Raw genomic sequence first — 23,069 nt, 5'->3', positions numbered from 1 at the left:
TACTTTGGTTCATGACAAAATGGCTGCAGAGTTAATGAGAATCCCGTCTGTGTTCCTTTTGGGGTTTTGTACGATTCAGCAAATGTTGTCACGCTGAACCAGGAAGGTGTGTCATCACCGGGATCCACAGGGACCAGATGTTCTACATTCAGCAGTTAGGGCAGAATACGTTGGAAATGTGTCATTCCTCTTGAAATACTCTCCACGAGGCTGTTTACAATCACAGGACCTGCTCCGTGTCCACAGGAGTGAGCTGAACCACCTCAAAACTACTCTGGTCTTTTGTACTTATTTAGGATGCTATTTATGAGCTTTTTTATATTATTGTGTGAGATGCAGGCATCTCGTTTTTTTTAAATCTGGGGTATCTATTATGTCATATTTAATAATATTAATAATAAAGTATTGTCATAGTAATGAATCTTTAACTGTAGCATTTATACATTTTGCTTTTGTATCTTCGAAATGAAGGCCTGAATAAAGTTTTATACTTGAAAGAAAGATCTCCTCCGTGGTGATGAATGATTCTTCTGAACATGATCTCACTTTAGAACCTGCAGCAGTGATCTCCACCCAAACATGACAGACTGTGGAGGCGGGACCTCACTTCACCTCATTTTACAAAGTTCACTACCTGCCAAAACGGCTTTCTTTATATTTACTTGCTATTTTAAGTCCTCGTTTAAGTGCATGATGGGAAGTACCGCAGAGGGGCGTAACCCTGAACTAAAGACGTGGTTTTTACCTGGAGAAAAAGGGAGCGACGTCTGGATGCTTCAAACAGGGCAGGTGGAAAACACACACACACACACACAGACACACACACACCTGTTTGTTTTTCACCTGCCAGAGGACACAGTCTGCAGATGAATGAGCAGCTGGATTTAAACTCCTCCAACAGAGGAATATTTGAATCTGACCCAGACTTTTGTGTTTTTTCCCACATTCATTTGTGCCACTTAAGTAAACCCATGTTGGTTCTACGCAAACAGACCACTCACACCACTCGTGACCAAGTGTCAATACACAAGTGCAAAGACTGAAGTCCATTTAATCCCCTCCAAGATCAATGGAGAGGTCGGACACACTCCCACATGGAAGCATGCACACACACACGGGAAAGGAGGACCTCACACACAAGGAGCCCCTCTAGCGTCCGGGGGAGGAGCAGAGGTGAGGACAGACATTCATTTAGAGGGAAGAGCTTCTCCTCCAACTGCAGAGCTCCCCCCGACACGCCGTCCCTCTGCAGCTCCCCGAGGAAACAAGTGCAGCAGATGTGAAGGTGCACCTGTAGATGAAGAGAGTTTAGGCTGCACAGGTCACCGACTGAAGATCAACGGCAGAATGACAGTAAGTCAAAGAAAAGACTCCTAATTGTTGTTTCATAACAGACAAAAACTATCTGCATGATGGAGATACAACTAGATGCAAAACAAAATAGGTTTAATATACGATTGATTCCTTTTTCCAACTGTTGTTGGCTTTTAAAGCCATTTGTCTAAACTCACTCAACTTATGGTGAAAAAACCATATTCATGAGGTGGTTTTGTTGCATTGAGGCTCTCGTTATCACACGATGATGAACATGTTCATACTGGAGGTGTTTTCATAAAATCATAATCCTAAAACACAAAGAGCTCAAACGTTTGACTTTAAATGTCAGAGATGCTGGAGCCTGTTGAAATGATTAGTACAACATGTGTATGTATGTTAGTGGGGGGGGGGCAGTCAGAAGCTCAAGCATTTGTTGTTGGTACGTAGGTGTCGTTTTACAGGCTTTAGCTTTAAGCTGATGATCCTGTCCTTCATCACCATGTGTTCCTGCTCCCAGAGATCAGCTTCCATGTAAAGGACATTTATCTCACGCACACACTCACTCTCAGCCTGTGTGTGTGTGTGTGTGTGTGTGTGTGTGTGTGTGTGAGGGGTCAGACCAACATTCTGGGTTTATTTTGTTTGTGCACGAGCAAAACAAAGAGAGGTGGCTTTATTTGAGTTTGTGAAGGATCGAGTGATCGACGTAATACTTGATGATCTAAATAAACACACAATAACAACATTGGCTCATCTAAGAGTGAGTACTTTATTAGAGACATTTAAATGATAAATGTATTCACACATCAGACATCGAATATCTGTCCTGTCAATGCAGAATGATTCTATTTTTATTCAAATGTCACATTTCTAGCAATATTATGTAGTAATGTTGCGTCTTGGGGGGTTGCAGGGTGTGTGTGTGTGTGTGCGTGGGGGGGGGGGGGGGGGGGGTCACCCTATCTGACAGCTCCGACCAGCTCTCTAATGAGGGGGGGGGGGGCAGCTATTAACAGACATTTTCATACCCGTGGATCGCTGTTGCCGTCGTCGTCATGACGACAGTCACCACCGGCGCATTTCAAAGAGCCGCGAGGGAGTCCCCCCCCTCCCCCCACCCCCCCCCCACCCCCACCCCTCCTGCTGAGGCATTTTAATTCTCACCTATCGGTGGTAAATAAAGCCTCCTGGTTTTGGGTTGCAAGTCGTTCACCGAGTCATCGTCACCGTGCAAAGTAAACATCACAAGCTTCTTGTCTCAAGGGGGGGCGCTGGCCTCGAGGTGTGATGGTAACAAACGTGTGCGTGTGTGTGTGTGTGTGTGCGTGCCTGCGTGCGCTCAGGCTGCCGCCGAGCTCCTGGATGAGATGTGCCACCTGGCGGCTCAGTCTCTGGCGCCGATGGACACGTCGGACCACTTCCAGGTGGTGAAGCTGCTCGGCGAAGGCTCCTACGGGAAGGTGATGCTGGCCGTGCACCGGCTGAGAGGTGAGCGAGACTCTGACCACGCAAAACGTGGAAAAAAAAGACCCCAAGGTCAGCACCCGCCCCCCCTGTGTCCTCCCAGGTACCCCGATGGCTCTGAAGTTCTTCCCCCGCGAGTCCACGTCGCTCTTCTCCTTCCTGAGGGAGTACAACCTCTCCCTGTCCTTCTGCACCCACCCGTCCCTCACCAGGGCGCTGGGCATCGCCTACTCCACGCCGTCCCACTACGTCTTCGCCCAGCAGGCCAGCCTCTTCGGAGACCTCTACGACGTCATCCTGCCCGAGGTGTGTGGCCTCGTTTCACGTGGCGTGTGAGGTGTGAGTTTAGGTCCAGGCCTGCTGCCCACACCCCCCCCCCCCCCACCTCCTCCCCCTCCTCCTCCTCCTCCCTTTGCACTCCCCAGGTCGGCATGGAGGAGGACTCCTGTCAGCGGGTGGTGTCCCAGCTGTGCGGCGCTCTGTCCCACCTGCACGCTCTGGGTTTCGTCCACAGAGACCTCAAACCGGAGAACGTGTTCCTGTGCGACTCCGCCTGCCGCTGGGTCAAACTGGGAGACTTCGGCATGGTGGGTACCAAAGAGAAAACACCAAATATTAGGCTTGCTTCACCTTTGACCTTTAAGCCATACTGGCCCAAAACTGCGATGGATTTATAATGCCGTCCGGTTGCTTAATAACGAAGTTGGCAAAAGCTAAAGAGTGCAGGTGGAGCAGGTGGAGCAGGTGGAGCAAAAATAGTCCAGGATTTAAAGAACATCAAACCCTTTACTTTAAATCTACTGAATTTTACTCCGCCTTGTCCTCCAGGTGAAGGCCGCGGGCACCAAGGTCCCGGAGGTCTGGTACAGCTCACCTTACTGCACGCCTGAGTCCGAGGTCGCCCGCGGCAACGAGGACAGCCGCAGCAGCCAGAGCGCCGCCGCCGAGCCGGGCGCCGGGGGGGGGAAGACGGGCCGGGTCTGGGTGGCGGTGGAGCCCAGCACGGACACCTGGGCCCTGGGGGTCCTCGCCTACGCCATGCTCACCGGCGCCCACCCGTGGGCCGAGACCGCCAGCGACTGCCGGTCCTACCTGAGGTACCGGGAGTGGTCCGACGGAGCCAAAGGCCCCCACGACGAGCTGGACGTGTGGGCGGAGCCTCGGGGCGGGGGCGGGTCGGTGGAGGAGGGGCCTCCCGTGGCGCCCCAGTTTGCGTGCTTCACGCCGCTGGCGCGCTGCTTCTTCCGGACGCTCCTGGACCCGAGCCCCCGCCTGCGCGCGCGACCCGAGGAGGCGCTGAACTACCTCGGGGGGGAGTGGGTGATGGAGAAGGAGCGGGCGAGGCTGGAGGAGGAGAGGAAGAAGAGCGGAGGGAAGGTGGCGATCCGGAACATGAAGGAGAAGGAGGGGAGAGGAGAGCGATGAGGAGTCAGAATGATCAGTTTATAGATTGTAGATAATAATGTTCATACAAAGATGTTTAGGCGTGACAGAGAAACCTCTCTACTGGGACGGCATTTGATGATTTATTATTTGAACAATATGTTTGTAATATATAGATATGTATGAATATTTACATTGGAAAAACAAGGCAAAGGCATCACTTGTAGTGTTTATTAGTGCTGTAAAAGGAATATGTGATCATGTCCTTGTAAAGACACCACCTGTAGGGCTGTGCAGCTATATTTGGCTTTAGGCCTGAGAGCAGATTCATCACAGCAGCTTATGAGCTGCATTTAGACTGCGAGGTTTTTATAGCCATCAACGTGTCTGCCAGACGGAGGGGGGGGGGGGCAGTGCCAAAACAATTTGACCCGGTTTCAAGTAATACAATAGTATTTCAAAGGGAATACATATTTTACTGAATTTATTTTCCTTTATACTTTATCTCTAATCAAATTGTGGGTTTAGTTTGGGGTTTTTTATATAAGTTTATTTAAAACATGTTTACTACCTGAGCACTGCAGATAGCTCTTTGACCTGTGAGACACGCTGAGGTCAAACCACAAGTCATCAATTAGACCTGAAAACCAAATGAATGGGATTGTGTGGTTTCTTTGGATGATTTGAAAGAAGTTCTGCGGTCTCAGGTCCCTCAGTGAGTTTAACTACACTACATCTGAGTAAAGATGATGCCTTGTTTACTTAAACCTTCTGAAGGCCCTAATGACAACTGATCATATATCATCAGCATAAGGTGTTATATGACCTTGGGTTATATGACCCCCCCGTTTTCAGTCCAGCTTGTGAAACCAACACGCTCATAAAAGCCAAAAAACGGCCTGCTTTTTGTTTCTGTTGGAGAAGCAAAGTCCCCCCCCAGGCAGTAAATAAAAACTACACGGACACCGGATCCGCTCCTGACATTTCACCTGATACGCCGCGTGTGCGTGTGCGTGCCAACGTGCTTCTGAGGGAGTGAGCCGAGAAAGACGCGGTGTCATATTTGCGGTGACGTCATTTCCTGTCTGCGCGTCGCTCGGAGCGCACAGAGGGAAGCTAAAGATTCACCGGAAGAAAAGAGAAACAAGTAAAAGAAGAAATGAGATAGAAATGTGACACTCTGCGTGTTAAGAGAAAGATAAAAGGATATTGAGATATTATATATATATCACATGGTTACTTCATGTGTTATTATGTTTTGGCTGACTCTTTTTAAGATGTTTTGTAAAAAGGAACGGTGCTGCAGGATTGTTGAAAATGCCGATTCAAATCTAGCAGAAGAACATTTGTGAAGAAAATAGCATTTATGGACAGTCTGAGTGAATTTACTGTGTTGTTCTGCTTCAGTGCTCCATAAAATGATTATTAGTAACAAGACATCACGCCTCCTTTGGAAGGATTTATATCCTCTTACTTATTACCTCGGTCATCAAATGAGTCAGTGGAGAATGAGTGAGAAATAGGCATTTACTTTTATACATTTAAGCCAGTGAAAAACACATCGCCATCAATCATCGTCACGAAGATTCATACAGCGGCTGTGATGTGATCACAAATCCGTTAAAAGAAGAAAGAAAAGGAACTGTAGGAAAACTAAATAAATTCACAGTTGAGGAATTATTGTTACATTTTGTTGTTCTGCACAACAACCAACGAATCATCTGCTGCCATAAAGACATTCATCATCATCATCATCATCAGAAGACCTGAGATGATCATCCTCAAAGCGGATTTCCTTCTGCAGTCACAGAAATGAGCCACATCAGCTTTAATTTCCAAATGATTCAGGGAATGATTCAGGGAAGCATAAGAAATAATAATAAGGCCAATACACAAAAAGTAGATTGAAATGCCACCTTTAGAGCAATAAAGAAACGGTCTTAAAGTAGCCTTCGTTAGCTCAGCCGCTCTGAACCCATTCCTTACAGTTTCAGAGAGAGCGAATCTTTTCTCCTGCAGGGGGGGGGGGGGCGTCGCAGTTAGAAAAGACAAAATAGAGCGCCCTCTACTGGGAGGGCCATGCAGACACATTAAAGAGGAGAAAACCTGCTTCTCACACGTAGCCCTTAAATATATTTTGGGGGGTGGATCCATTCTACAAATACTACAATTGCGTTATTTTGTCCTAGAGTTATTATAGAATTTTATTTGAATAGCTTAGCTGTACTCTATTTGTTAAAGATAAATATCCAGAGTCCTGACATCAACCCATATCCAATTCATTTTATTTTGTAGAGCCCAAAATCACAGATTACTAATTTGCCTCAGAGGGCTTTACAGTCTGTACACATCCTCTGTACCAAAACCCTCACCTCGGCACAGGAAAAACTTTTTAAGACAGAAGGCTTAAAAAAAATTAAAAAATAAATAAATAAAGATGTCTACGTACTTCTGGTCCAGGATGGGAAATGACCTTGCAGGAGCAGAGGAGCCTCCCTACAGGTCTGAACTAGCGCTGGTCATCTTTGAAGCCCAAGTCCAGTTTTGGTCCCGAATCCCCGAGCTGGGCACTTTTACTGAATTCATGCTCTTGTTTCACGCACCTGCAGAGACGCATCACCGCCATCAGCACCGAGACGCAAATAAACAACCCGTCTCAGCGTTTTCCCAGAGAAACCACACCAAGGGAAGTGCTGTACGTCTCAAAGCTGCAGCACAGCCAACTCATCGGTGTGATCTGTAGGCTTGGTGAGAGCGAAACGACCCCAAGAGCCGTCATTCCGTATTTCAAAAGCGCCGTGAGCGAGCGGCGGTCAATCCGTTACCTGTACTGGAGGCTCACGGCGGGATGCGATGCACGTTGACATCGGGCTTCACGCACAGGATCGACTCGTACTCGCCCTCTGCCGCCATCTTGATTCAACTGTTATCGATGTGGGAGTAGTGGTTGCGACTCATTTATTCTCCTCTTTTCTAAGGAGGGGGGGGGGGGGTGTCTGTGTGTGTGTGTGGGGGGGGGGGGGCGCCGTCCCTTCAGTCACGTACCAAAATGCACCGGAAATGTTACTTAAGGTACGATATTGTAACTTTTTAGGAAAACCAGTTAATTTTCCGTGAATTATTTTTTTCGGTATCATGATAAAAAAAAAACGCCAAACCGGTGGATAGAACAACAAATCCCCTGAGGGGGCGTGGACTGGCGGGTGGTGCTGAACTCTGCGGAAGCGGAAGTCGTCGTCGTCGTGTCTTCTCGCCGCGTCTCCTCGAAGAATCCTGGCCATCTACCCGGTGGGGAGCTCTTCTTCCTCAGGTACTCTCCTCCGAGGCGTCGAATACCGCGTCTCTATCTCCTTTTAACCGACGGCGGCGACTGTTTGGTGGAATCCAACCGTTTGATTCGATCGATAACGTCTGACGTCCGAGCTCACTCCCGCTGCCTCCATCACTGCGTTGGACCGTTGACGGGTTCGGGGCCGCCCGCCGTCGCTCTCCGAGGTCCTGAAGCAGCATCCTCACGCACACGTCGGCTCGCAGCGGATCATCCGGCTGCACCGCGAACCGAGGCTTTTCTCACCCACCGAGCGAACCAGCTGGAAGCGCGTAGCTCGTAGCCTTTAGCTTGTAGCGTGTAGCTTGTAGCTCGTAGCTTGTATCATTTAGCTCGTAGCTTGTAGCCAGATAGCTGACCAAACGTTAGGGGAAGATGTCGTGTTTCGTCGCGGTGAAACACGAGCTGTGGAACACCCTGTCGGTTGGCCTCTTCAGTCACGTGTTCGTATTTGTGAGCTTGCCAACCCAATGCCTCAGCTCTTTTATTTTACTGAATGTTCCCTGCAGGTGTAGGATCTGGTTTCTGAACACCCTGAGTCAATGCAGTCATTGGGGAGATAAAGCTTCAAGGATGTGCTCTCTCTGAACCAACCTTATAGAGAAATACTTTTCGCGTCACATACTCTGCTGAAGGTACGGTACTTTGTGTGTGGGGTTTTATTCTTAATATGTGTGGATCTTTATTCTCTGTGCTGACTCTGTTACACATGTTTAACCCCCCCATTAGACACCATGACGTCCTCTATGCTCCGCCGCCAGCTGAAGAACCTGGTCCAGAACTACTCTGAGGCAGAGGTCAAGGTAAAAAAAAAGTAGACTCGTATATCACCATTAGGTCGACTAAATGTTCCCTCTAGAAGGAAAAGTACATTTTCATAGAATCTTTAAGTTTAGTCTCAGATGTGTTTTATTTCAAAATGATTTTATAGCATTTTTGCTTTAATTAGATTCTTAGCAGTAACCTTGGTGAGAGAGATGGCTATGAGATTCACTTTTAACCTACAGCACACTGTCACAACTACAACATGTGCCTGTTAAATACACTTCTGTGGTGTACGGCATGAGTTTGAAAAGAAGTTGGCTCACCAAAGGATTGACTTATAGGTGCAAGAACAATAAAACACGTCATCCAAGTTTCTACTGCAGCAAACTGCAGTTGAACCGCAGTGAGCCATTCACTTCTATTCATGTTTATTAGCATAAAATATTCAATTGGTGCCACAGATCATCATTGTAATTGTAATCACGCTTTATACGGTTAGCGAGTGTGACAAGCTGGCCCCTGCGACCTTCGGACTGTCGCCAGTTTTTCCTGACCTTTCTTGCTTGGCTTCTTTTTGCAGGTGAGAGAGGCGACGTCTAATGACCCGTGGGGCCCGTCCAGCTCTCAGATGGCTGACCTCTCTGATCTGACCTACAACGTGGTGGCCTGCAATGAGATCATGACGATGCTTTGGAAGCGCCTGAAAGACGACAAGAACTGGAGACACATCCACAAGGTATCAGTCTACAGGTTTTCAAAATACCAATACACCCATTATTTGAAAAGACCCGTAGCACCAGAACCCTCTGCAGTGGTAACAAGGAATTTTAGGCCACCCAAGATTCAGCATTTCTCTGGTCTCGTCTCTCTCTTCTCTGGCAATAATTGCTTTCAGTTCCATTTCAGTCTAAATGTTTTCACAATACTGTTAAATACAGTATTTCATATCATAAGACATAATGAAAATGTGTTAAATGGGACACTGAAAAGTCATCTGAAGATTGAAGATATGAGTTCAGACAAAAAGCAGATTGTGTTTTTAGTTTGTTTCGCCTAAAACTGAACAGCTATAGTTTATTTTGGGTTCAATTGTGTACACCTTTGTTTTGCATTAATATGTGTTCATGATGATTTTCTTTTCATAACAGTCCCTGACACTGCTGGAGTACCTGCTGAAGACTGGTGACGACCGTGTGCTTCTGCAAATGAAAGAGAACATCTACATCGTCAAAGCCCTCACAGAGTATCGCTTCGTAGAAAAGGATGGCAAAGATCAGGTGAAGATTATCCATTATTGACACTCTAATATCAATATCCTCATACTCCTTTTAACCTCTAGGCCAAATTCAAATGGTGGTGTCCTGCATATTTGTAAGAATCCCTCAAGAAGACAATGTTTGTTTTCCAGGGTTGGATAGGATTTTGCTCCAATGTTCAGTCAAAGTCTAATCTAAGCATATGTGTCCCAGGGTGGAAACGTGAGAGAGAAGGCCAAAGTTGTCCTTGTTCTCATGGAAGATGATGATAAACTAAAGGAGGAGAGAGACTTTGCTGTCAAGACCAGGGAGAAGACTTCCAAAAATGCTGCTGGTTAGCCCTTCTGTCTTAAACTGTACCATGCCAATTGTTAGGACCTTTTTGTGTCTCATTTAATTGTCTTTTTCATTCCTTCTAACAAGCCTCATCTACTGACGCTATCAAGGATCCAAACTACAAGCCATGCTACGTCGTTGGGGCCCCAGGGCTTCCTTCCTTAGACAACATACCTTCAGTTGCCGACTTGACCGCTTCCTTCGCCGCCCGCAAAGAGGAGCGTTTAAAGCAGGAGGCGGAGAAGAGAGACAAGGAGAGGAGGGTACGTGTAAATCAAGTACAGAGCTCACTCGCAGTGGACATAAAAGCACAAATACTACTGTAATACTACTACTGTAATACCACTGTAAGGCAGTGCTAACCCTGTCCTCAAATTGTTTATATCAACAAACCAAGACTTCCGTAATACAGTCTTTGAAGCAAAAAGTTCAGTCAAAAGAGGCTTTATTTGTAAAGAGGTCACAGACCAGTTAAAATGCAATCGATTGTTCTGCTTAAACAAACCCGTAACCCTTGTTGGCAGGACGGGTTACGTAACACCACTAATGAACCCATTTGTTAAGGTTTGTATTTACCTGTCTGACTGTAATATTCTAGGCCAAGATGAGTGAAGAGGAGCTGAAATGGGAGGATGCCGGCAAGGGCAATGATGAAAAAGGTGCTTGGGGAGGAGCGAAAGCAGAGGAACAGGAGCAGGAGGAGGAAGTCAAGGTAAAACCAGATGCTTGGGGAGCCCCGACAGAACCTAAGGAAGCTGCAGATCCATGGGGCACAACCACTAAGCCTGATGCAACTGATACAGCCGCCATCGGCGATCCTTGGGGGGCTCCGACCAAAACTGATAAAGATGCTTTTGCTGCTCCAAAGAAGGGAGGAGATCCTTTTGCAACACCAAACGACCACCAGTTCAACTCCGCAAAAGATAGTTCAGACCCCTTCAATGCACCCAAAGACAAGGACGATCCATTTAGTGCTCCAAAGGATAAACCAGATCTGTTTAATTCATCAAACGACGATCCCTTCACGGCGCCCAAGGACGATCCCTTCACGGCCCCCAAGGACGATCCCTTCACGGCGCACAAGGACGATCCCTTCACGGCGCCCAAGGACGATCCCTTCACGGCGCCCAAGGACGATCCCTTCACGGCGCCCAAGGACGATCCCTTCACGGCGCCCAAGGACGATCCCTTCACGGCGCCCAAGGACGATCCCTTCACGGCGCCCAAGGACGATCCCTTCACGGCCCCCAAGGACGATCCCTTCACGGCCCCCAAGGACGATCCCTTCACGGCGCCCAAGGACGATCCCTTCACGGCGCCCAAGGACGATCCCTTCACGGCGCCCAAGGACGATCCCTTCACGGCGCCCAAGGACGATCCCTTCACCGCCCCCAAGGACGATCCCTTCACCGCCCCCAAGGACGATCCCTTCACCGCCCCCAAGGACGATCCCTTCACCGCGCCCAAGGACGATCCCTTCACGGCCCCCAAGGACGATCCCTTCACGGCCCCAGCATCAACGCCCCCTAAAGATGACCCCTTTGCTGCACCAACACCTCCCAAAGAGGATCCTTTCTCTGCATCATCCCCTACAGAAAAGGACTCCTTTGTTGCACCATCAACACTCCCAAAAGAGGATCCATTCAAAGAGCCATTCAGTCCACCCAAAAGTGATGAGTCCGATCCCTTCAATGCCCCTCTACTGAGCTCGCCTCAAGACTCTGCAGATGCATGGGGAGCCCCTGCTAGCTCTCCACCCATTGATGGGTCACATACATGGGGGGTGCAATCTGCTCTAAAGGAAACAAAGGGTGAAGACCCCTGGGGGGATGGGACAAGCACCTTCTCACCTGTTGATAATTCTGATGCATTTGAAGATGCATCCAAACTGGACAATGACCCATGGGGAGCTCCAGGTAAAAAACTACCATCTACATTCTGCTAAACAGATCATCAATATTCCATGGTGTTTTTTAATAAATAAGATTATTTCAGGTGTCATCAGAAGTGATCTTTTGTTACCTGGTTGTGCCGTTGTCATTTCTAGAGTCAGTCAACACCGGCCACGCAGCATTTACTATCAATTGATGCTAGCTGACATTCATCAACTATCTGTGATCATCAGAACCAGTCGTTGCGAGTAGGAAGGGGCTCAAAGTCGCCAACCAGTACCCACTTATAGGGAGTTAAACGAGGCCATTTGCACCTGACTGCATGAACAATACAGAATCCGGTGTTCAGATCACTCCAGAAATAGAAGCGCTTCTTTTTACGACTGAAGTCTCTGAACAAAACCGTTCCACTGAAATGTTTTTCACATCTTTTTCACCTGTCAAGCTGCAGCTCCGGTCAGCACAGATGATGCTTGGGGTTCACCTGCCCCCCCCGTGGCCTCCTCCCCGTCTAGTGATCCGTTCGGCGACGGCGGGTCCAAAACAGGTGATCCTTGGGGTGCGCCAAGCAACGCACCTAGCAACGGGGCAGGTAGGTCACACATGGCTGTTTTCTCAAATCCATCCTTCCATCCTCAGTGTCTGTTCAGTACTCTGCTCGCTCTGCTCAAATCAACTAAATATTTCCTCTGAATAGTTTTAATATAGATGTTTTTAACCCATAAAAGACATTACCAGCTGGTTTGCTGGTCACTAACAACGTAACTTTTTGTGCCTGATTACTGTTTACTTGCATTTCCTCCATTTCACCCCCATCTTCTCATCAGTCAGCAGCTGGCTAACAATCTGTAACCCACTAAACCTCTCTTCCACTTTGCTCTCTTTTCCTCCCTGACCTGTTCCCAAAAGAAAATACCTTTTAGAGTAGAACTGGACCTGTATTGTATTGCAGGAGGGGGACTGGCGCAGGAGGAGAAGGCGTGTAGAAAGACTGCTTTGTTTCTGGGCTCTGCGGCGGCGCTTGTTGACTTGGACAATCTATTTTCTTCTAATCCCGAACCCATGCGGCGACCCGTCGCCAGCACGCTCCTCGCCCAGACGCACGCCGCCGGTAAGGAAGGACGAGCCGCGTCGCTCTGGCTGACAATAACCGCAATAAAGGCTTCGTGTGGGAGCGCTTGCTTCAAATGGATGCATGACCAACTTCAGACTGGATATTCCCTGAGACACACTAATAATTGGGGATGATGATTCCGATTCATTCCACTACGGTTTAGCTCAAGTCCAGAAAGCGAGGCGGGAGAGATCGTATACATGACAAGTTAATATTGAGCAATAGGTTTGAATGGAAAAGATTACTGTAATCATCCCCCCCCCCCCTCCCCCCACCTGTTCTCTCGCTGTGGTGCGTGTGTATGTGTGTTAGTGGCCTATTGAAGTTTAGTGTAGAACCCCAGTGTACATTAACCAGCCGAGATGTAAATCTTCTCACCCTCTCTCCCTTCTGCTCTGGTGCATTTTCTCTTTGCTGGAATACTTTAACCCCCCCCCCATCCTGCTGTTGCTCCCTCCTAATTTCCCAGGCGCTCTCAAAGCCAGAGGCATGACATATGGCCCTGTGGCAGCAGCAGGTTTTTCCCTTCATGAAACCTTCGGGGAACCTTCCGCCCATTTTGGAGCTGCTAATCCTTTCAGTGAGACTCCCTTAGTTCAGCTACCGTCCCACGCCACAGGAGTTTCTCACTCGGTCTTTGACACTCCCCCGCGTTCAGCCACTGGAGTGGTACAATCCGTGTCTCTAGTGGGGAACCCCTTCAAAGACTCCCCCTCAATGGGAACAGGAATGGATCCGTCCCGTTTCTTTGGAGGACATTGCCAAGCAGGGGTGGCTCATTGGGGAGAAACCACTCAACGGGCCGGGGGGAGAGTCCCCCTCGACGGGTCGGCTGACCCGGAGAAAAGAACCAACAATCCGTTCCTGTTGTGACAGCTCGACGTGGAACATTCCAGATGAATCCGATACATCGAAGGACCGCACTTGGTGGTTTTACATGTTTTTGTACACTAAATGTATGTTTCGCTACCATTTTTCCAATTACAGACCACAGATAATGTCTTAATATTTTTTTACGCCTTACAATATAACCAAATGGTATTTCACTCACTTTTTCTTGAAGTAGCAACATTTGGCTAAAACATGCAAAACCACTTGTATGATCCCTTAATTCAACCCATCATTTCCTCTGCTAAGACCTGCTGACTCGTTAAAAAGATAAACACACAAAACGTGTGTGAAATGATTTTTGAATCGGATTTATTCACTCGGCCATCCTTCTTTTCCCCGTGGCACGAGTCGGGGGAAGCAGAGAGCATCTTAACTGTGAATCTCTGTGGAAATACTGAAGAGTTTCTGTAGATGTGAGACCTGAACAGGACTGAGACCCCACTGCAGGTTTGTGTGTGTGTGTGTGTGTGTTCAGTATAAATTGTGCTGATGTAAATAGTGGAAGTAATCACAGATGAACCTTGAAATATACTGTATATTAGTGTTAAAATCCTGAATATGTATTTATTGATGTCTATGGGAAGGAAGTGAACCTTTGGAGGACGAGAAGTGTTCAGTCAGGCTTGATCCAATTATTTAATGATACTTTAAAGACAAGTTCAGGTCAACTTTTGTCCCGGCGTCGCCAACGAGACGACACGACCGGATGGTATTGATCGATGTGCGGTTTTGTGATTGGCTCCGACCCGATCGCGGCTTTATCAATCAACTCAGTTACCGACGGTGGCTTTTTTTCTTCCTGGTTTGATTCGTCGTTGTTGATTTGTTGTGGAACTGAACGCGTTGTGTCCCCCAAACAGAAGAAACTGAACTGTGTCATTGTGTGATGTTTAGCTCCAGCTTTGGCTGAATAAAGTCTTTTGAACTTGAACTTGAACGTGTGTGTGTGTGTGTGTGTGTGTGTTTAGAGTGAACGTCACGTCTCCACACACCCAGTTAAATTGATCAACATCTATTATGAACTCATTTAATCTTGTATGAAATACATTTATTTTAACGTTTAACAATCCTTGTAGCTTTACTGTATGTTTGAGATCTTTGCATCTCATTTATTGGAGATTTTGAGCGTAATTCGGTTACAACCCATGAAACGTACCGGCTGTCACCACAAGAGGGCCGTAGATACACACTATAGTGTCTGTTATTAAAATATCCCTCAGTTTTCCCTACCAGTATAATAGCCGCCCCCCCCCCCCTTGAAGTTGTAAACCTAAGTGAAACACTGTTCCTGAACTATTAAACAGTGCAAAATACGTTCTTCAAAAGTACTAATAAATAATAAATGGCTTGAGTAACAGTACATATTGAACCTCTACACACACCTGAAAGTAAGAGACTTTTATTCTCCCTAAAATCTATGAAATATGTGAGATTCTGCTTGTTGAGCTTTTCGATAAAAAGTGTCACGAGCACACGGGGCGTGTCGGGGTCTCTGGTCTCCACCGACTAAATGTCACTCAAACTGACACCTGCCAACCAGGAAGAGACACAATATGACCAAAGCAAGTATATGAAATAACTAATAAGCACATAAAACAAATAATGACGAGTTAATGAGATTAAAAAAAGATGACAAATACAGAAACCAGGGCAAAGGAACACAAATATAAAACAAAAAGGTTGCAAAGAGAAAACGAGACGTATAAACAACAAAGGATCAAATAACTGTGAAGATAAAAATCCCCTTTAAAGAGAAATGAGGTGGTTTGTTGGCCTCTGCTCGGGGGGGTTAATAAAAAGCTCACTGTGTGTGTGTGAGGCGCCGAGTCACTTCAGGTCGACACAGTGGGATGAAAAGAGGAGGGAGGACATCGGATCGGCTCTGAGCCTCTAAACACGGAGGGGGGGGGGGGGGGGGGGGTCTATTCTATTCTGCATCAGGACACAGTGGCCCGATGAGTCCTCTTTGAGTTTTGCCTCTTTTTACAATAGTAAATCAGATTACATGATGCACAAACTACACGGAACAAACGGCTTTCCTGCTGGATGGAGGTGTAATTAATGTCCCTTCATATGAGCCTCCTGCTCACACTACCACTAACCCCCCCCCACCCCCCCCAGACCCTCGAAAGTTGCGACGGACGGTTCCAAACATGCTGTCGCTGCTTTACAGATCAGATTCAAACCGCCGGCTGCCTGAAGCCAGCGAGCGTGCACAGCGTTAAGAAGGGTTGAAGTTTAGAGAGACTGTCACACTCATCTCCAAGCAAAGCTCTACCACTCTGTCAGATTAATCAGTGTTGGAGCAGAGGTCACCGGGGTCACCATGTATACGAGCTGGGCAGATGAGGAAAACTAGAGAGAGGGAGAGAGGGGGGAGAGAGAGAAGGGGGGGGGGTGAATCGACACAATATGGAGAGCAAAGGGAAGAGAAAGTAACAGATGGATTTGTGGGGATTAGAGAAATCTGGGTGGGTTTGTGATGGAAACAGAGGAGGAAGTGATGAGGGAGCGCAGAAGCAAGGTGAAGGGAAACCGAGAGCCCCGTCCCAGGACCCAGCAGGGGACACCCAGCAGGGGACACCCAGCAGGGGACACCAGGCAGGGGACACCAGGCAGGGGACACCCAGCAGGGGACACCCAGCAGGGGACACCCAGCAGGGGACACCCGGAACGTCCCGGACGCGGTGAGTCCTTTTCTCGGCTTCGGCTGCTCCAGAGGGAGCTGATCAGTTTATTCAAAGCCTCAGAACTCCCAGCGTTTCCAAAGACAACAAAGATGTCAGGCAGATTTTTCAGGGGTGGTATTTGTAGAACGGTGTATTGTATTATTAGAATATATATATATGTATATTATATTATATATATTATAAGAATATTTTGAATACCTCACTCATCCTAAACTTCACAGAGGTTAACTCTGTGAAGTTTGAACGCTGACTGTATATATTACATGTAATGTACATTTCTATATATATATATAAAAGGTGGATTCATTCACTGCGACGTCACTCGTTTTTTTGGGAAGGTTTGAGTTAGACATTGACAACGTTGCAAGCTTTGTTTTTGAAAATGATTTGAAAGTTGTAAATTAAACGTGTGTTGGAAAAACCCATATGAGCAATGCTGTGGTAGCAAACTGTCAATCACACGGTAGTCCCTCCCACTAGCTTATTTAGGGGATATTTAACGCTACATGGACCATAATTGACTTAATGAACTTCATGCTGTATTGGATAAGACTTGAAACTAAAGACTGAGACATAAACTCATGTTTACTGAGGGAATAAATCAAGAGAGAAGTAGAGTCATTTCCTCATAGACGTCTATGGGAGCAGAGGAGTCGCCCCCAGCTGGTCACTACCCAGAAGTAGAGTCATTTCCTCATAGACGTCTATGGGAGCAGAGGAGTCGCCCCCTGCTGGTCACTACACAGAGGTAGAGTCATTTCCTCATAGCCGTCTATGGGAGCAGAGGAGTCGCCCCCTGCTGGTCACTACACAGAAGTAGAGTCATTTCCTCATAGACGTCTATGGGAGCAGAGGAGTCGCCCCCTGCTGGTCACTACACAGAAGTAGAGTCATTTCCTCATAGACGTCAATGGGAGCAGAGGAGTCGCCCCCTGCTGGTCACTACACAGAAGTAGAGTCATTTCCTCATAGACGTCAATGGGAGCAGAGGAGTCGCCCCCTGCTGGTCACTACACAGAAGTAGAGTCATTTCCTCATAGACGTCTATGGGAGCAGAGGAGTCGCCCCCAGCTGGTCACTACCCAGAAGTAGAGTCATTTCCTCATAGACGTCTATGGGAGCAGAGGAGTCGCCCCCTGCTGGTCACTACACAGAGGTAGAGTCATTTCCTCATAGCCGTCTATGGGAGCAGAGGAGTCGCCCCCTGCTGGTCACTACACAGAAGTAGAGTCATTTCCTCATAGGCGTCTATGGGAGCAGAGGAGTCGCCCCCTGCTGGTCACTACACAGAAGTAGAGTCATTTCCTCATAGACGTCTATGGGAGCAGAGGAGTCGCCCCCTGCTGGTCACTACACAGAAGTAGAGTCATTTCCTCATAGACGCCTATGGGAGCAGAGGAGTCGCCCCCTGCTGGTCACTACACAGAAGTAGAGTCATTTCCTCATAGACGTCTATGGGAGCAGAGGAGTCGCCCCCTGCTGGTCACTACACAGAAGTAGAGTCATTTCCTCATAGACGTCTATAGGAGCAGAGGAGTCGCCCCCTGTGGGACATTAGGGAACGTGCAGTATTAAGCACTTCAGAATTGGCTTCACTTGCTGAAGGGAGAAACCGATGACAACAACTGATATGATGCTGCAGATGGACCTCTGACCCCCGTGAGCCAAACTTCCTTCTCTTAGCAGAATGCCTCAATCTGAACACAGCGCACCATGTGAGAAATGATCTGGAGAACAACAACAAGCTTTAACAACTAAATGATGTTCAGTGACTCAGCTCTTCTTTTCTTAATCTTCCTTCTTTACTTTCAGGGGTCGTCCAGACAAAGACAGCATGAGATTCACTTGACATTAATCCTGCAAGATTACCACGGATTACCAAGGCCGGAGGTGGGCCTGAGATACAATCCCTCCTAGAGAGGGGGAGGCACAGGTGGAAGAAGGGGATGTGCCCTCAGAGCGCGACTGACCCGCAGGATAAGATCAAGACTTTCGTCCTCGTCCAAGCAAAGTTATTTCTAAAAAACAAGAAGAAAGATGGTAGAAAGATGGGATAAAGCTGCCGGTCGGTCGATGGCCTCCAGACATCGAGGTCTTAAATTCAAATCCCATGAACTACTTTGTTGATTTTCTTTGACTGCAGAGGGAGCGGGAGGAGAGCCAGAGTTCCTCCTCTGGGCTGCACATCTGTCTGTGTCTTACTCCGCTGGCAGTGATTAAATCGCCCGCTTTTCATCCTTCTCGCCCCTGTGACCCCGCCGTCTGTCGACCGCTCTCCTTGCTCACGCTCCCCAACCCTCCGTCCCTCCCCGCCGCCCGACCTCCGACCTTTGTTTCACTTCTCAAACATCCCCGATCCCTCCGCCGCCCTCTTCGAATCGCTCTCGCTCGCCACAACAAACAAACCCAGAGTCGTCAGCAGAAAACTTCCGAGGCCTCGCCGGTCTCGGACAAGTTTCCCCCCCGGACCGTCGACCTCGAGGAGCAACGATGCTGGAGAACATGTCCAGACGCAACCGCTCCCTGCTGTCGCTGTCCCTGACCTCCATGGCCCTGGCGCTGTCCGTCTGGGCCTTCTGCACCTCCTATTGGTGCGAGGGGACGCACAAGGTGGTGAAGCCCCTCTGCCTCTCGCCCGTCAAGTTGAGGAACTGCGGGCAGAACAACAGCCAGCCGTACACCACAGGTGAGGCCCGGAGGCGAAGCCTTCACCTGCCACCTGACGTTCAGGTGCTCCAGTTGGTCCGCAAACCAGAAACTGAAGAAACCAGATTCATAGACCTCTTTCACACGATGCTGTTGATGCAGAAACCCGACCCAGCTAGAACACCCCCCCCCCTCCCTCAAGATGGCCGTTGCTTGCGCTGCGGTTGCCATGTTGAGAGCCATTTGGAGGCAATCCCCCAGTGACAGCTATCTGTGCTTCAGCACCTTTTATCCTATAAATTTAGTCAAAGCCGCTTTTACTGAGTTTAATTTATCACTCCATTTTCTGATTATTATTATTAACTATCAATTCTATTTGCTAGAAGGTTTGGACATAATTGAAAGGATGGTGTTGATCTGTTGTACTGATCTGACTGGCAAGTCGAGTTGTTATTATTAACATTTGAATTTTTTAACATCGATCAAATCACGTACAGTGTGTGAATAATGCAAGAATAATGAATAATTTGCAGAAATAGAAAAGGAGACTTTTTGGCATCCACAGCATTTCTGTTGCTCCTCATATTCAAGTTTGTTTCAGCTGACTTGACTGGGGGAGATTTGCATAATCCCGTCTTTGTTGCTAATCTCAGAATTGTGTATCTGCATCTGCATGTTATCTGGATTCACCCACCCGCTGTCTTATCTCTCAGCACTGAGCCTATTTGATGACAGATTACCTAGAGACAGGTGTTTCAGGTCTGGATTATGTTACACTCCGTGAACCACAGGAGACCCTCTCGGGATTTAGAGTTTTCCCGAACTACAACGACAAGACACAACACTCTGTTTCTGCGCCTCTGCCTTCTGCGCCATCCACCCTCAAGCTCCTACTTCTTCACTTTGCTCCACCCAGAGGCCCCCACCCCGGACCCGAGGCAGCAGGCCTCCAACGTGACGCTGTCTCCGCTGCAGAAGGAGGAGCTGGCCCGGACCAAGAGGAAGCAGATGGCCAACGCCGTCCAATACATATGGGAGACGGGCGAGGACAAGTACATGCTGCGCTACTTCCACACCGGCTTCTGGCTCTCCTGCGAGAAGCACAATGAAGGTGTGTGTGTGTGTGTGTGCTTGTAGAGCATACAGCTCATTGGTTACACACCTGGGTTTGTATTCAAAGGTTCACCATTATGTCACATGGTTTTAAAGCCAACATTTGGTTCGTCGACTGGGTTGGACGAACTTAATAATGTTCTTTTTCCAGCTTATTCCCACCGAGTTTATTTCCATCAAAACATCAGTTCTCTGTGACTACTTTTCACAAAGGTAACAGATTAAAAGATTCAACTTCTCTAATTTGAGTGTGATTAAAAAATATATATATTTAAACCTTTAAACCCTTTTTTCAGCCACTCTCCTCCAAAGAGATCCGACAAACAAATGAATGAAACCTTCACGACACATGTTTAATGTTGTTTTTAAATTAAACTCACATTACATAAGAAAGTGTGTACAGAGCAACCGTAAGGACCCCACAGGAAAGGAATCACTAGCACGCATTGTTCAAAGGACACTGTGATTGATTGACATTTAATACTTTCTCCCAAATGCATTCAAACTGTCGGGCTTAAGGCAACTCTTTCCTTTTGGCTTTCAGGAGCACAGACGCAGTATTTGCAAGAGATTATCTAATTCATCTCGCCCCAAAAACTACAGAGCCCTAATCCCAGAGCTTTTGTCGAGGCTATGAGCGCAGGCATACGTTTTAAAGACGGTTCAGATAATATTTTACCACGATTACTCCATGAATCACATGAGCTGGTGTTCAGCGCCGTCACTCTGCTGCGATTGTTCCTCCAGGTGAAGATCAGGAGGAGAAGTGTCGCAGCTTCATTGAGCTGACCCCCGAAGAGACACAAGGTTAGTCACTGAAAGTATAACCTGTATTCTAATTATTGTCTCAAATATCTAATGTAGTCAGTACTCAGTTCTCGTACTGAAGTACTAAAACCAAACGTGCCTCTCTGAGTCAAAGTCCTGCTTCAAAACCTCAAAGTCTAAGCACTAATCTGTCAAATGTACTTTAAATATTAAAAGTATTTATTGTCCCCTGGATGAGGATTCTGGATGAGCTGCAGCTACAGATTGTCAACCCCACCCCCCCCCCTGTTTTTTTTTTCTGCAGTGTAAGGGTTCATTTTCCAGCAAATCGAGTTTTTTTAGAAATAAACCAGCAGGAGGGTTATAAACAGATAGAAGAACCAGTATGAGCACAAAGCAGAAGCCTTGCACCTACTTGAGGGAACCATTCAGTGACATTTCTGTCTAGTATACGTCTCACTACTTGGTGCTTCAGAGGAAAGTGAAGGTGTCCTTTTGCCCCCCCCCCCCCCCCAGGTGTCCTCTGGCTGGCGGTCGTCAGTGAGTTTGCGTACATCGGCCTGCTGGCCATGGGCTTCCTGCTGATGTGCGTGGAGGTGATCTGCCTCTGTGCCAAGAGGGAGATGAACGCCCTCAAGATCAACGCCTTCGCCGCCATGTGCACCGTCCTCTCAGGTGAGAGGGGGCGGGGGGGGGGGGGGGGGGGGGTAGCTGACTGATGTAGTCTTTTTATTAAATCAATCAAAGTGATGATAAATGGATTTTTTTTTTCAGGTAAACTTGTCAGTATGATTCAATGCAATAAAGGGTCTCAAAAGGCCTTATTACTACTTATTACCCCTCATTGCCCTCCACGGACCAGCCGCCACTGGTAAATGCAAAAGGTGCAAAAGGTGCAAACTTCCTGTGGCTGAAACCAGAAGAACATTTCCCCCCCCCCCCCCCCCCCCCTTGGTGTAAATATTTTCTCACGTTCTTTCATCTCTCGGACACCTTCTTTTGTCTTCGTTCCCCTACCAGGTTTGATGGGTATGGTGGCGCACATGATGTACACCACGGTGTTTCAGATGACCGTGAGCATCGGGCCCAAAGACTGGAGGCCACAGACCTGGGACTACGGATGGTCTTTCGCGTCAGTTTCTGCCAATTTCACTTTGTCAGCGTAAACTGGGAAATTTTTGCTACAAGAAAATATCTGTAATCACTAATTGTGTTACAGTTTTTCTTTAAAATGCTAATACACAAATAGCTTTGGCGTGCTGTTGTGATCCCCCGACTCTTTCCTCCCTCCCCAGCATGGCGTGGCTGTCCTTCAGCTGCTGCATGGGGGCCGCCGTGGCCACGCTCAACTCCTACACCAAGACCCTCATAGAGATGAAGCGCCGGGCCCGGCTGAGGCTGGACGAGGCTCACGCCGCCACATGCGCCCCCTCCTACGAGGAGGTGGTTCGGGCCGGCGGAGGCCTCTACTCCGTCAGTCAGCTGATCCAGCTCGGCCAGCAGGGGGCACTCATTGGCCCCCTGTGGCCCAGAGGATCGGGACCGGCCATGGGCCCCCTGGCGTACGGGGCCGGGGGGGCGCTGCTTGTCGGCGGAGGAGGGATCGGAGTTAGAGGGGTGGAAGCCGTGGGCTACGGGATGGAGGGAATGGGAGCAGCCGGAGGAGCCGGAGGAGCTGGGGGATCGGGCGTAGCCCTATTTGGAGGGAGCGGGGTGGGGACGGAGGGAATGGGAACAGTGGGAGGAGCTGGGGAAGTGGGAGGATGTGGAATGGGAGGGCGGAGGCTGGTGGAGCCCCATGGTATGGTGGTGGTGGAGGGATGCTGCGCTGAGGGATGTGAAGACTGCGAGCGGGAGATGGACGAGATGGATTACGCGCTGCAGGAGGAGAGAGAGGACTCACTCTGCTGAGACTTAAAACAGCTACACTCCCATCATATCTATTGGTTTTTGTAAATATCCGGTTTCCGATGATAATTGTTGCTGTGTTCCAATTACACTGATCATTTGTAGCAGGGTCATTTGATCACGTGAACCGTTGGGGGGGGGGGGGGGGGCAAAAGACTCTAAAACCAACTCACAGATTCAATGCTGTGTGCATTGTCG

The 23,069-nt window shown here is 48.2% G+C and overlaps 3 protein-coding genes and 1 long non-coding RNA gene across 8 annotated transcripts; 3 read left to right on the top strand and 1 right to left on the bottom strand.

Moving 5' to 3' along the window:
* The first annotated feature begins 1,111 nt into the window (after nt 1–1,111).
* Nucleotides 1,112–5,601, top strand: si:ch211-171h4.3 (serine/threonine-protein kinase SBK2). Its single transcript, XM_037473832.2, has 5 exons — nt 1,112–1,353; nt 2,661–2,805; nt 2,885–3,087; nt 3,207–3,368; nt 3,610–5,601. Exons 1-5 carry the CDS (start codon nt 1,348–1,350, stop codon nt 4,204–4,206), a joined length of 1,113 nt encoding a protein of 370 aa, XP_037329729.2. The 5' UTR covers nt 1,112–1,347; the 3' UTR covers nt 4,207–5,601.
* On the bottom strand, nt 4,047–7,129 carry LOC119219054 (uncharacterized). Of its 2 annotated transcripts, none has more exons than XR_009942644.1 (3): nt 6,614–6,751; nt 5,154–5,280; nt 4,047–4,125 (listed from the first exon to the last, which is right to left on the bottom strand). It is a non-coding gene; the product is annotated as an uncharacterized LOC119219054 (long non-coding RNA). The 2 variants fall into 2 exon arrangements; XR_009942643.1 differs by lacking the exon at nt 4,047–4,125 and adding an exon at nt 6,990–7,129 and having other exon boundaries at nt 6,614–6,767.
* On the top strand, nt 6,785–14,403 carry LOC119218945 (epsin-2). Of its 4 annotated transcripts, none has more exons than XM_037473752.2 (10): nt 6,785–6,912; nt 8,002–8,127; nt 8,222–8,295; nt 8,838–8,993; nt 9,406–9,534; nt 9,727–9,847; nt 9,937–10,112; nt 10,448–11,765; nt 12,187–12,333; nt 12,694–14,403. In XM_037473752.2, the coding sequence occupies exons 3-10, from the start codon at nt 8,227–8,229 to the stop codon at nt 12,987–12,989; spliced, it is 2,412 nt and encodes an 803-aa protein (XP_037329649.2). In that variant the 5' UTR covers nt 6,785–6,912; nt 8,002–8,127; nt 8,222–8,226; the 3' UTR covers nt 12,990–14,403. The 4 variants fall into 4 exon arrangements, with proteins under 4 accessions (XP_037329649.2, XP_037329650.2, XP_037329648.2 ...); XM_037473753.2 differs by lacking the exon at nt 6,785–6,912 and adding an exon at nt 7,234–7,474 and having other exon boundaries at nt 12,193–12,333; XM_037473751.2 differs by lacking the exon at nt 6,785–6,912 and adding an exon at nt 7,235–7,474.
* A 1,961-nt stretch (nt 14,404–16,364) lies between these two features.
* On the top strand, nt 16,365–22,973 carry LOC119218991 (germ cell-specific gene 1-like protein). Its single transcript, XM_062558545.1, has 8 exons — nt 16,365–16,433; nt 18,249–19,122; nt 19,999–20,195; nt 20,957–21,002; nt 21,480–21,638; nt 21,984–22,095; nt 22,259–22,525; nt 22,748–22,973. Exons 2-8 carry the CDS (start codon nt 18,927–18,929, stop codon nt 22,872–22,874), a joined length of 1,104 nt encoding a protein of 367 aa, XP_062414529.1. The 5' UTR covers nt 16,365–16,433; nt 18,249–18,926; the 3' UTR covers nt 22,875–22,973.
* The last annotated feature ends 96 nt before the right edge of the window (nt 22,974–23,069 follow it).

The sequence above is a fragment of the Pungitius pungitius genome, chromosome 17 (assembly GCF_949316345.1).
Source record: "Pungitius pungitius chromosome 17, fPunPun2.1, whole genome shotgun sequence".
Lineage (NCBI taxonomy): Eukaryota > Metazoa > Chordata > Actinopteri > Perciformes > Gasterosteidae > Pungitius > Pungitius pungitius.
This window is presented reverse-complemented; position numbering and strand designations above follow the sequence as displayed.

What these genes read in the sequence shown, in the direction of transcription:
- si:ch211-171h4.3 (XM_037473832.2), top strand. An exon ending in ACGACGTCATCCTGCCCGAG is followed by an intron (nt 3,088 to 3,206) that starts GTGTGTGGCCTC and finishes TGCACTCCCCAG; the next exon opens with GTCGGCATGGAGGAGGACTC. An exon ending in AACTGGGAGACTTCGGCATG is followed by an intron (nt 3,369 to 3,609) that starts GTGGGTACCAAA and finishes CTTGTCCTCCAG; the next exon opens with GTGAAGGCCGCGGGCACCAA.
- LOC119218945 (XM_037473752.2), top strand. Translation starts at nt 8,227, where the DNA reads ATGACGTCCTCTATGCTCCGCCGCCAGCTGAAGAACCTGGTCCAGAAC. An exon ending in ACTGGAGACACATCCACAAG is followed by an intron (nt 8,994 to 9,405) that starts GTATCAGTCTAC and finishes TTTTCATAACAG; the next exon opens with TCCCTGACACTGCTGGAGTA. An exon ending in CGCACCTAGCAACGGGGCAG is followed by an intron (nt 12,334 to 12,693) that starts GTAGGTCACACA and finishes ATTGTATTGCAG; the next exon opens with GAGGGGGACTGGCGCAGGAG.
- LOC119218991 (XM_062558545.1), top strand. Translation starts at nt 18,927, where the DNA reads ATGCTGGAGAACATGTCCAGACGCAACCGCTCCCTGCTGTCGCTGTCC. An exon ending in CAGCCAGCCGTACACCACAG is followed by an intron (nt 19,123 to 19,998) that starts GTGAGGCCCGGA and finishes TGCTCCACCCAG; the next exon opens with AGGCCCCCACCCCGGACCCG. An exon ending in CATGTGCACCGTCCTCTCAG is followed by an intron (nt 21,639 to 21,983) that starts GTGAGAGGGGGC and finishes TTCCCCTACCAG; the next exon opens with GTTTGATGGGTATGGTGGCG.